Raw genomic sequence first — 13211 nt, forward strand, 5'->3', positions numbered from 1 at the left:
GTTCAATGCTTTGCAAATTTAGAAAGGCTGCATTGAGTTCGGGATAGGTCAGGGGGCAGGAGAGGGGTAGAAAGGTCAACACATTTTGATTATGGGTCAGTAGACAATTGGCATACAGTCTATATGCAAGTAAAATAGAACAGATTCCTGATGGAAATTCATCCTGGATGGTTTAAGTCACATTTAACGTTCATTTTTTGCAAGCAATTTTTTTTCTCTTTGACATCTTTTTCACATAACATATTTCAAAGGACTTGCAAAAGCAGGAACATTATGTAAATGTTCTGTGCCAACTGATGCATTTATAAAGTGTCACTTTTCGCAGTCTTTAAAATTTGCCACTTAAGTGATACTGCACCACACAGGATGGCTCCTTGTTTTTAACAGTAAGGCATTAAGGCAAACATGTTTACAGTGCTTTATCATTGAAGAGAGTTGCAGAAAACAATGTTCTCTAAACAAATTTACAATATTAACTCATATTTTAATGTAATATTGAGCTATAATATTGAACTTTTCTCCTGTATTGACTCTCTCAACTATCATTTGTACTGCATCCCACATTCAAATGTAATCTGTAGTCATTTCTGGGTGAAAAGATCGTTCTGATGTAATTATTGGTTTGCTACTTGTTGGTTTTTTTTATTACATTCATAAAAGTTTAATTAGTTTGATAAAATGTGTCATTAAAACATTTACTTATCAATATAACTTACATATTTTGGCTGCTGAGTGGCTCTAAATGCTCAGAAACGTACCTTTAAAGTACAAATTTCAACGGTGCAGCTGATTTGCATGGTTGTAAAAACATACTTCGATGAATAAAGCCTTTTTGACCAAGGGGGAAACCAAGAAATCACTCTTCATGTGTGTGAATTGTGTCTCTTCCAGTTGGTGTGTAAAAAAACTAGACTCTACCTATAAACAATGGTGAACCATCCTACAAGTATATGAAGTTAAACAAGCTACTAGTCTCTCTATTAGAAGTAAAATTAATAAATAAGATTTGTTGACAAGTGAAACAGAAGCTGTTGATAAACAATTTTATCCAAACACAGATGGCATTTAGGTTTTAAAACAACAACACTTTGCTCTCATCTTTGTGATTAAGCTGTTTGTAATTGAATTGAAATACAGCAACAATATTTCTCAGAATATATATAACACACTACTAGATTGTGTTCTTTGTAATTCAAAATCACATTTGATTTGCCATATTGGTAGAGTAGATATCTTGTTTGACAGTTGTATTTCACTATTTTCCCAGTTGAACACAGATGCAGAAAATATTTTGTAAGTGTTTATTTTATCTAAGCATCTGAATGTAGCAAATTATTACTTTAAAATTCTTTTTATGTTACTGTTCCAAATTATATTTAATTCAAACCTTGCTTATCATCTCAGATGGGGAATTATATTTATCTGTGAAAATCACCTGCTATTGTAATTAGAACAATCAGCGTTGTTCTATGAAGGATGTTGCTGTCGCTGAGATCAAATCACTTACAATGGTCTTATATTTGATTAAAATGACAGGCAGCCACCTTGCTGTGTTGTCTCGCAGTTATCAACTCGGACATCTAGGCGTTGGATGAAAATCTATGTAAAACCTGGGTGTAGCTGGTGGATGAAAATCTATGCAGAACCTGTGTGTAGGCTGTGTTTTCCTTATGTTTTAATCAAGCATTTTAATCCTGTTATGATGCAACTTGGGTGATTAAAACAAAAACACCAGCTCGACATGTATCGAGCCATGCGGAGGCAACCTGCCTTTCGTGTATTAAAAGATGGGCCTCGAAGAGCTTTCTTTCAGATTCAACCCCTTGTTCCTAAACAGCCTTGGATATACGACGTTTAGTGATGTGCAAGAGCGACCTGTCATTTTCTGTCAAATATTGATGGTGACAAAAACAACTGATGGCAGAATTAAGCAGCAAAAAATGGTTGTATAAAATGCAAGTAATGACAGTAATTGTTAAGTAATTTTATGAATTATAAGTGGAAATTGTTAAATACGTCTTCGTTATTCTCATTTTCATTTTAGTCTTTACAATAATTCCCTAAATGCCTTGCGTGCCCCAAATGGACGGCCATTACATGTTATGCCCTCATGGTCCCTATAATCCAGTTTTATCCATTACATCAGCCAGCATAAATTTTAAAGCGATTTGATGATCAGTCCATTGTAGTAAGTCAACATATTAAATAATATGGAAAATTATTTGTGCATAGAATTTTCTATATTTTCTGTTGTCTTTTGTAACATATCGTTCAAGTCGTAATCCAAAATCCCTTTAATACCAATCAATATTATCAGAGTGGTGATGCAAATTATGTTGCAAGGATGACCTATACTTGAGCGAAGCACAACTATTATGAATAAGTCCGTGTTTTGACACATTTTATGATGCTGTGAGCCTAAAAATTCATACAGACCCAAACCGTTTAAGCAGAAGGCTAATAAAGAAGCATTAAAGATCTGCTTGTCGTCAGCAATAACTGCAATGATGCGTTGTCTGGTGCATTGACCATTAAATGAAGTTTGATTGTAGAAATAACTAGCGCCCTTTCATCGCTTCAGTAACCCATCGCCCCTTTCTGCTGTTTAGTACTGTCGCGCCGCGAATAACGCTTCAGCTCCGTCTCTTCTGCACTGGGTGGCACTAATTTTCAGACTTAGTGTCGGATTGCTTAAAAGTTTGCACGTAGACCTTTTTTCTGACGACCTATAATCCACTATGTTCGATTTTGCACTTTGAGAATAGTGTTTGGCAATTGTGTACAAAGCTTCATGTATACCTAAACGCTGAACTGCCGTGCAAGGTCTTTTGCACGCTGCAGTCAGCAATCGAGTCCCTTTCTTTTGACCAGGCAGTTAAGAAGACCTAAAAGAAGCTTAAATTATTAAGATATTAAATGTTTGTATTACGTCGTGTTTTCCCCAGTGCAGTAAAATACAAAGTTTAATGTCGTTGCCGACGTCGTCACAGCAGCTTCCAGATACCTGCTTCTCTGGTAGCGAGGTGGCCATTGTGAAAACGGGATTTCTGCGAAAAGCACAGAATACGCTGCCTGGTTACATCCAGTAGCAGAAAGAAACTTGTTAATTTTACTTTAATCTGCTATATTCCTGTACATATATAAAATAAGGTCTGTGTAGCACTATGAGATCCATGTTTTAGATCTTTATAGATGTTATGCTAATCTGCTACATGAACTGCAAGGAAGTTCGCTAGTCTGATTATTTGAGGGACTGTTGCTATAACCGTACTTATCACACGAAGATCTTTGTATGTGTTTGCGAGAAGGAAATGCATGTTACATTGAAGTAGTCTCCGCTGAAGACCATTTTCCTCTTTCAGAAACATAACACGATTTTAAAATGTTTTGTGTAAGCTATAGATTCATATTCTCTGTAATTAATCTAATTATTAAAGTTAGAAAGTTTCACCTAAATCAGGTTCTCTCTTAATGAGTTCATTCAATGAGCACGGTTTTGAAGAATGGAAAGAAAAAGCAGAGCACTTAGCTAGTTGTAGACATGCACCAAACATTACTGACATACGGTATGCTCAAGCAAGATTGCTAATTCATTGGGCAGATAACAGTTAAGCAATGAAATGATATATGCACGACTACATAGTTTTACAATTATATTCATTTTGGGATATTCTACCATTTTCAGCATCAAATTGTTAAACACGTGTTGACAAGTCAATAAAACAAAATACAAAAAAAAATTCTATTTATCTCCCTGAGAGCGCTCAATCCTGAGCTAGATTTGATACGAACTCTACGCAAAACCTGGAACGGTGATATTTCACACAAGGACGAAATATTTTTATTACAAACAATATGATATTATAAGTGCCTTGTTAGAGAAAATTAGACTCTTTGGACTGAAAGGAAAATGCGATTGGTAGCCTTTGGTAAAAGAGAGGCCGTCTTTCTTCAAAAATATATAATAAAATGCACAATGTCTCCATCAAATATTTTGCATAGCATAGTCTGACCTGTGTAATGCGAAAAGTCGCGTTTAAACTATTAAGTTCATTTTCATATGTATTTATATGAACAACGTCGGAAAGCACAATAAATAAATGTATAAAATAACCCAGGTAGCTTGCGGCTGCTGCAGCGCTCTTTAGGATGATTTTTTTTTCAGGGGAGGGGGGAATATATTAAAGATTTGCATACTAACTGTATTTACTTCAGCAAGAGGGTGGGAGTATAAGGATATGCTAATTAGACGGGGATTTTTGGAAGGGGGTGGAATATCAATTTTTATTGCATCACCTGTCAGTGGCATCCAATCAGAGCTGGCTTTAGGGGAATTAATTGATGAAGGTGTCTCCCGACGAGCTCACTTCACTCTGTCATCTTATTTGTGGGAGAAGCAGCGGCGGGAATAGCAGCTGCATTTCTCTCTCTCTCTCTCTCTCTCTCTCTCTCTCCCCCCCTCTCTCCCTCTCTCTCTCTTTCTCTTCCCCTTTCTCCCTCTCTCTCCCTCCCTCTTTCTCTCTCTCTCTCTTCATTCTCTCTCATATATTAGAGTATACTCATGAGTATTTGGAATAATTAAAAGATTGCAGGTACAGCAATACGCCTAACGTGAAATATACGCTGCATAAGAATAACGTGTGATGCTGCTTTTTAATTTTATAGTTATGTGTTACAATACCATATACAATGTATTAAATATAATCCCAAAGTTTTTTATATGATCAGTTGTATCAGAAGGAATAATTATATGTGTTTTTAAACAGGATGCCATGAGGAATGTCGAATTCCGCAGTCGATGTTTTTTTTCAGCGAATGTGGGACAGAATTTAGGTGTCGATATGGGAGACTTGGAATCGGGTTATGAAGAGGTGGATGGTGTGAGACTTGGTTACCTCATAATTAAGGGGAAACAAATGTTTGCGCTTTCCCAAGTATTCACTAATCTGCTGAAAAATATACCCAGGACAACTGTACATAAAAGGATGGACCATCTAAACGTGAAGAAACATCACTGCGATTTGGAAGAATTAAGAAAACTCAAGGCAATAAATTCTATTGCTTTTCATGCAGCTAAATGCACTCTGATTTCTCGGGAAGATGTGGAAGCCCTGTACACTTCTTGTAAAACCGAACGAGTTCTTAAAACTAAGAGGAGAAAAATAAATAGAACATTGTTATCAACGGACCTCAAACAGGAAAAAGCCCCCACTGATCGCTACGCAAGTTTTTTGAAAGAGAACAAAGTTTGGTTGAGTTTGAATGGAAAACCGCAGCCTTTGGCTGGAATTAGCCGGACTTTGCAAGGAGGCGGCAGCTCGCTACCGGCCTCCAATCTACCTCAATTTTACAGCAAATTTACCAGCCACAGTTACACAGAAATGGTCCGATCACATTGCAAAGCCCCCCAAAACTACGAAACCGCTGAAATATCAAGTAACTGTGTGGCATTTCACACAAATCACTCCTTATTTCGGAGCATGATTTGCCGACATCCCGTATTTTACCAATCCGCCATCGCCTATTATCCTAAGTCTCCAAATGCTACCGGGTTAACGTATTATTTCAGGCGCAAAAGTTCGTGTGAAATCACTCAGAAACATTTGGGGAGTTCAAGCACTGCCAAGCGAATCTTGCTGGCGGCAGCTGCTCCTAAATCTTACAAAACTAAAGGAGGGGATCAGTGCTTGAATAAATTTCATCTTGCCAACGGACTGCATTGTAACCAGGAGCCCTTGCAAGAAAGCTGCAGCAGCGATTCCGAGACCAGCTCCTTCTCTGATCGAGCAGACAACGACTCGGACTTTGGATCGAGTTTGTCAAGTTCCAGCAACTCGGTTTCTTCGGACGAAGAAGAGGAGGACTCTGTGTCCGAATCCTCCGACGTAACCTCGGCCAGTGACGAAGACAGCTCCTCAGAATCGGATTCTAGCTCCGTTTCCAGCCAAGTTTCACTTCAAAGCATTCGATTCAGGCGCACCAGTTTCTCGAGCATCTGCAGTAAACCTCTTGTTTTAACGCAGCCCAATTTCCACTACCAGTTTCAAGCCAAAAACAATAATGTGGTGTATGAAACAGCCGGTAACGATCTCCTAGAAGGAAGAACTTCACATTGTAATTTAAAGTCCTCGGCTGTTGTGAAGAGAAATGAGCAGAACTGGACTATCAAGTCACATAACGTGTGCTGCTCTACTGGCTATGGAAGTTGCGTGGCCGAGATAAATAACGACAGGATATCCGAGTTTCCATTCCCACGTACTGAAATTTCACAATATCTAAAGAGAACTGAATCGACAATTAACCGTGCTGCAGAAGGGGGGCCTTCACCTAGCCCAAAGGGAAACACCGAGTTTCCACAACAAAGAACATTAACAGAGTCGAGGAAATGCCTTGGAGCATCTATATCACACTGCGCAGAAGAAAACAATGTGACAATAGTATCCGAGCCTCGAGACAATGATTCCCCATTAGCAGTAAATGTAGAAAAAGGATCGAAAATCATCGCGCTATCCTCGGCTTTCCGGAGTTTAAATGCGGACAGTAGTCAGGGGCCTGCCATTCACATTCACAATGACGATGTAGACGGGAGGAAAACAATTATGCACAATATTACAGTTAAACTGGAAGAAAATAGCTGCGAGGAAGAATATGGATATATGAATCAACACCCTAGAAAGAAACTCAAGTACGCGTGCAATGTATCGAAGCAAGCAGTAACCACTTTAAGTGAGAATAAAATGCGAGACTGTGTTTCGACGAAGGCGAAAGAAAGCTATGTGTGCACTGAAAAAGCTACCAATTCCCAAAACGCATCCAGACGAAGCGAAGACCTTCAAAGCACTTTAAACATTCCAATTTTAGAAGACTGCGAATTTCGAAATGGTGCGAGAATAAGAAGGAATTACAGAACTTTAGTGCTGGGGAAACAGCATGCTTTGCAAAGCTCATCAGTCAAAACAATTGTGAAATCAGAGAATCCGCGTCTTACAGGTAAAACAGATGTGCATGAAGGAACACTAGAAGAATTTGCTGGTACAAATAAACGTAAGCGAGTAGCCAATGGTGTAGCATCCACGTTGAAAAGGCCATTTAATTTCATGGCAAATTTTCCCTCTCCACCGTCACTAATTATTGGCAACGATGGGGATTTGTGCCCTGCGTATTCACTGAACTCTACCAAGGACCCCGAAGCACCTCAGAGGGCCCATCCCGTGTGGAAATGGCAGATGGGTGGTGCAGCAATGCCTCTCCCGCCTAGCCATAAATTCAGACGATTTAACTTATGAAAGGGATATTTTGGATTAAAAAAAACTTTGCCTCTGCGAAATATATATATATATATATTAAAATACTTTTCTGGTTTCTTTGTCACGACTTACGACCGGATATTAAATCTCGACAAAAAAGGCAAAATTTCATATTGGAATAATATTCTAGAAAAACGAAAACATTTCGAGTGGATTATTCTTTTAATTTTACCAAACACCGCTATCTGCTGACCGAAGCATTCCACAGTACACTTTTTGAACTACTAATGTCACTTTGAGGTTGTTTTACGGTTGTTTTCGAACAGTTAAAATAAAATTATTTCAATGTTCAAAATATAAATCAGTACCTCCACAAGATTACTGCAAAATGTACGTCACGAGTCGACATTGTGAAATGTTAGAAAATGAGCCATTAAATGTATGCACTACAGTTTTAAATCGCAAATGACTTCATGTTTTGCCTGAGTGATTGATTATACCGCATTGGAACCACAGCAAAGTATGAACGTGTGTTTAACTTTAAAAAAACGTACCTTCATCTGAATCAATATGGCGGACAGATTATATAAAATAAGCCTTTACATTGAAAAGAGTCCCCATCCTTGGTGTTTAGATAGATAAGGACAAGCAGGTTACTGATTTCGAAGCTTTGTTGCTTTTAGCTCTTAACCGTAAAATAATTGCTTTAAATGTTTACCTCTGGAACCCTGAGACTGGCTAAATCCTTAACGCTAGCTTTGTACATTATTGCATACAGATAACAATGATAAAACAAAATAAAATCACTAAAAACCAGTGAATATAAAGCATAATCAATCAGGCCAGGGGCCTTTACTTTTCGTTTTGAGCATTTAGGCAATGAATGAACAGACACATGATTCATCTTGCTTTTGGCCTTACAAAATAGCAAGAAACTAAAATTCTGCGTAAGACTCAGATATCCAACGTTCAGAAAAGACACCAGAAATAGTGCAAATGACAATCAGATTGCTGTACTTACATTTATATCAAAAGATAGAAACTCAAAAATGTAAGATGCATTGCAAACATTTAGTTGAGACATCTATTTACTGTCTTCAGGGACTTCATTCATTGAGAAAGTCTAAAACAGAGTTTGCACTGTTAATATTACATAACTTAGCCTTGCAATGAAAAGTATGACAGGTGATAAAGATGTGCTTTGATTACAGTTGTTTCATTTTACAATGATATGATTTACACAGTCCTAGAAATGTAACTGGTGAATTTGCATGGCATTTTAACATAGAAATTACAATTGTTTAAATTGACAAGCAGTGTGTTAATTAGGTATTTTGCACTTAATGAGGGAGTTTTAGGTCTCTGAAAAATACAGATGTTGTAAAGTTTGTAAAAACCTGTATCAAAGGGATATGCAAAAAGTTAATAATGTGGGGAAAGTGTTGCATTCTGGCATTGCACACATAAGTGTCTGGATCTCTAAAAATTGATAATAAGAAAATATACTCGTGATTGTGTATTTATTTTTTCATGATGCATAACCAGACTTGGCATTCTATGTATTACAATGGCAAGTGAATAACAGAAACTTAAAATGAAAATTATCATTTTACTTAGGTTATCATCTGCATAGGAACTTGTGTTATTCACATTCATATATCCATAGAAATACCACATGAATACTAGTCAGAATTTATAGAATAAAAATACACTGGCAACTAACTGTGCTGCTAAGCAGTGTCAGTGGATACCACTTTGAATCCCACTATCACCACAAACCAGTCCCTTATTATATCTCTCAAGGTCACTTGATATTTGAAACAGACTGGGTAATTTCAGCTTTCAATACTATCCTCTATGCTTCTCATACTCTGTTAGTGTATACTTTTAAAAATGAAATGTTTTACTACATTGGGCAAAGCAGAAGCTTTTAATATAACCTAATGTAACATAGCAATTTTAATCCTAATCCATGTACATACAGAGAAAATTTCAACCAGCAAAATGCATGACACATTGCTTATTTAAGTTAATGTGCTGCTAACTGTAGAGCACTTTGCCATTGCTGACATATGTGACTTATTAGCAGTCTATGTTGCAATGATTTATCCTAAGAGTCTTGGTTTTAAAATGGTTGTTTTCATTGGTCAAACCCTGATTAAAGAACATTTCAAATACAGTTTAAATTAGCCAAAGAATAACACCCCACAAATTTTATTTCCTATAAAATTACTATATTTTGTCTCATTTACCACAAGACTCAATAATTATTTACCAGACAACCATAATTTAATGAATGAAGGTATTTCCACATTAGCAAATACCAATTTGGTAGGTAAACAATGTTTTAAATAGATTCACATACATGATGTAGTTAAGTGGATTTTTTGATGTTGCAACAAAGTAGCACAGTACCAACACTTAACAAACTCTGTTGTAACAAGTGATCTTGATTCTATTCCAAATACCTAAAAAGTTGTTATTGTCTTCTATAGCATAAAAGTTTCCTTTCCTTGTCTGATAATTCATTTTGGTCCGTTTTAAACATGTTTCATCGTTGTTTCAGTGTAGTTTTAGCACGGAGGTGGCTTTAAACCACTACAGTAAAGGCTGGTAAATTTTAGCATGAGGTTCTCACAATTGGGGTTTAGTGAACTGACAGTTTCAAAACAAGCTGCTTCCCTCCAGATGCTTGGGTTTCTCTTCACACCATCCTTTCATATTTAATTCTCTCCTGCGCATATCTTAGTTTGCAATGTAAAGATTGCAACAGCTGTGTTTGCAAACAAAGGCCATTTTCAGGGTCAATGACACTTACTTTATAGTTACTAAAACTATTTTGATCTGCGAAACTGCAAAACCTATGTTTCATGACAAATAAAATGAATAGGCTACATTGTTTAGTTGGCTCGCTGAAGTAATTAGTTAATATAAGGGTTTCTTTCATATAATTATTTTATATTTAATGTATACATATATCTGTGAATGTATATATATATTTATACATATGTGTATATACCACAAATATAACATGGGAACATATAAGTTGTGTCCAACTAATTGACGATTATTATCCAAAACAAGCTATTGAAATGAATTAAACAACAGCCCTGGATATTTTCTTATATCCTGTAGGAAATGCTTAAAATTTCCGCCATATTGCTCCACTGATCCCAAGGTCTTTGTTGTTATTCAGTAAGAACTAGTGTTTACTGAATTTGTGACTACCTCATTAGTTTAGGCGGAACAGATCTTCCTTTTAGCGTGATTTATAACGTAAGCTCCTCTGACATTTTAGTGCACAATATTAAACAGCAGCATGCTAAGGAATAAACTAGAATTAAACTCCATTAAAGATGGCGAATCTGTGTGTGGTTAGCAATTTGCCCTCTCTTTTCTGCAGTTCACATGTTAATTTCTCTGTTAAGCAGGGTTGTCCAGTTTCCTTTTGTGTTGTTAACTTGCTGCTCCAAAAGCCCCGCAAAACAGAGCAAATTAAAGTAAATCACAGCAATCTGAGTATCAGCAGATGCTCCGGATTCCTTCTGATCAGAGTTAATGATATTCGACAGGTAATAATACGGATTAAAAAAAGCTCTCAATCTTGCCGTTCCAAACTCTTAAAAAAAATCCAACCGGTTTCTAAGATCCTGAGCATTATAGGCATTATAATTAAAACAGAAGTGACTGAATATGTGAATAGTGCCGCGATATCCATTTCAAACATCTAGATCTCGTAAAAAAACCGTTGGTAACAATGATACAATTTGATTTAAAGACACAGTATCGGAATGTTGTGAATGGAGTTTGGTTAAAAATGAGAGATGAGTGGCGGTACATCTAGAATGCGTGTGCGCCCCTGAAACCTAGTTTACTTATAAAGCGTGTGAAATTACGCACGGCTCTCCTAAAGACTGGATAATTTATCGTAAATAGTCAGCTCTTTGTAAACGACTTTATTATGTTGTTTCTTGTTAATTGTTGAGAGAATCCCTATTGTTAGGTATGAATAGGTTTATGGGCTAACCTGGTCATTGCTGCAATCAGGAGACAGTAAATGCTCGCCGTGGCGACCGTGGCGTGTCTTTTTTTATAAGACGAGGCTTCGGGATCCTGTTCACACACAAAAAAATTAGTTGCATTGATTCGCAGGGTTGTCATGCTTAAAATGCAAAAACATATTTGCATTTTAAAAAGTACCAAAGCACCGTACTTAAACCTGTTAAAATGACTCTTACATACCAAATAGTATATTACCAAATAAAACAAAAAAAAACTTTGTAGTATAGATTTTCTTCGGAATTACCAGATTTGTGATACCATGTTCCTTTTTCAGAGCAGTTACCCTGTCTTGGATTTCAAGTCAAAAGGCAGACTTAACCCTTACACTTTCTACTCAGAAAATGTCGACAGAATCAAATGATTGAGTGCAAACCCACGGCTTGTCCCCACAGAAAATCATGTGATTGAATTATGATATGATGTAAATTTTCTGTTTATAGTTTTAAAAATAGATAATACAGGTTATAGAGGAGGCCTACACACGCACTACATAAGGATTCAAATGCAACCCATCAATAAACATTTGTGAGGCATTTGGCAATCAATCAGACGAATCGTTGTACTATCAAATTATCGATTTTATTGAAATCTCACGGTTTAATCTTTAACGCCGCTTCTTTATTGTCTTAGCTTTAAGAGGCAGTATGGAGCCTCGAGTAGTGCAGGTTAAATTTATAGTGTTTTTGAATCCCCAATTTTGAGAACAAACAGGCTAGTTTCATTAATCTGCGATCGGTATTCCCAGAGACAGCAAAGGACCCAGCAGGGGAACAGACGCTAGTGACACGTGGGGTCGGGATATTTTCCAAAAGTGAAGGCGTGTTGTTAATTCTTTACTTCCAGCGGGCCTTTACCCTGTGCTTTGCATTTTCAATACTTTATTTTAAATAATGTAATACAGATGACAGAGCTATGGAACATTCAGTGGCGGTACAATATTACGAAATTACGATAAAATCAATTATTTGTTATTAATACGATGTTCTATATTGCATACAAGAATGATTTTATGTATAAAATGTAATGACCTTTATATATATATATATATATATATATATATATATGCAGAATGCGCAAATGCTCTTTATGCTGGAAGCATCTGTTACTTACACTTCTCACAATTAGTATATAATGTACAATTTACGACTCTGGCAAAACTATTACAATGTTTTTGTTGAATGGAGGCATTGTTTCTGTAAAATGGTTTAGGTCATAATGAAACGTCCGTTTTAGACGTGAGAAAAATATTGCTGTTTATCACCAAACATGTCGAGTTCTGTTCAAACACTCAACACATACTTTTGCATCTGTACCATTTTGCTATCTTCACCATTGGAAATCTTTAAACTGTAACCGGGACAATGGACCGTTATCTAACCTGGTTTACTGGTGCGAGTGAAGAGGTAAACCAAGTTTAAATAGGAACCGTCCAGAAAATAAGTTTGGGCTGGTCTCTAAAAAAAATTCCTTTAAATATCTGTTCGATCTTATCGGCGCAAGTTCTAGGTGACAAGCGATGGAAAGTTTCAATGATTGATACCCCACTCACACAGGAAGCCGGCCCCACTGGAAATGTTCAGTTTTCTTGACTTAGATGGAATTAATTTCAGAATGACAAGATGATTTTTTTTAAATGAATGAGTTTTAAAAGTCGAACATCTCTTGATTTAGTCAGATGTCGAGCCATTAAAGAGGCTACGATCTTCTACAACTGATAATCCATCCTTAATAACATTCACTCGCTATATCTTCTGTAAAATCTGCGTTGTTTGTTTATTTTATGGCATTAGGTCCCACGAAACCATTGTCTATTGTTCATTCCGTCCAAGAAATAGGCTCGAACAGCATAAATATCTAACCTCTGAATTGAAACTTTGCGGGACTCTGCAAAGTAAATAGTAA

The 13211-nt window shown here is 36.7% G+C and overlaps 1 protein-coding gene across 2 annotated transcripts; it reads left to right on the forward strand.

Moving 5' to 3' along the window:
• The first annotated feature begins 3611 nt into the window (after positions 1 to 3611).
• skida1 (SKI/DACH domain containing 1) lies at positions 3612 to 9001 on the forward strand. 2 transcript variants are annotated; one of them, XM_059972116.1, is made up of 2 exons: positions 3612 to 4664; positions 4767 to 9001. In XM_059972116.1, exons 1-2 carry the CDS (start codon positions 4644 to 4646, stop codon positions 7284 to 7286), a joined length of 2541 nt encoding a protein of 846 aa, XP_059828099.1. In that variant the 5' UTR covers positions 3612 to 4643; the 3' UTR covers positions 7287 to 9001. The 2 variants fall into 2 exon arrangements, with proteins under 2 accessions (XP_059828099.1, XP_059828100.1); XM_059972117.1 differs by having other exon boundaries at positions 3612 to 4592.
• The last annotated feature ends 4210 nt before the right edge of the window (positions 9002 to 13211 follow it).

This window comes from Hypanus sabinus, chromosome 6, assembly GCF_030144855.1.
Source record: "Hypanus sabinus isolate sHypSab1 chromosome 6, sHypSab1.hap1, whole genome shotgun sequence".
NCBI lineage: Eukaryota > Metazoa > Chordata > Chondrichthyes > Myliobatiformes > Dasyatidae > Hypanus > Hypanus sabinus.

Bases quoted from the DNA above. Each gene is read 5' to 3' on its own strand.
- skida1 (XM_059972116.1), top strand. From the start codon at position 4,644: ATGCTGCTTTTTAATTTTATA. The intron at 4,665-4,766 runs GTTATGTGTTAC...GTTTTTAAACAG, and splicing joins TGCTGCTTTTTAATTTTATA to GATGCCATGAGGAATGTCGA.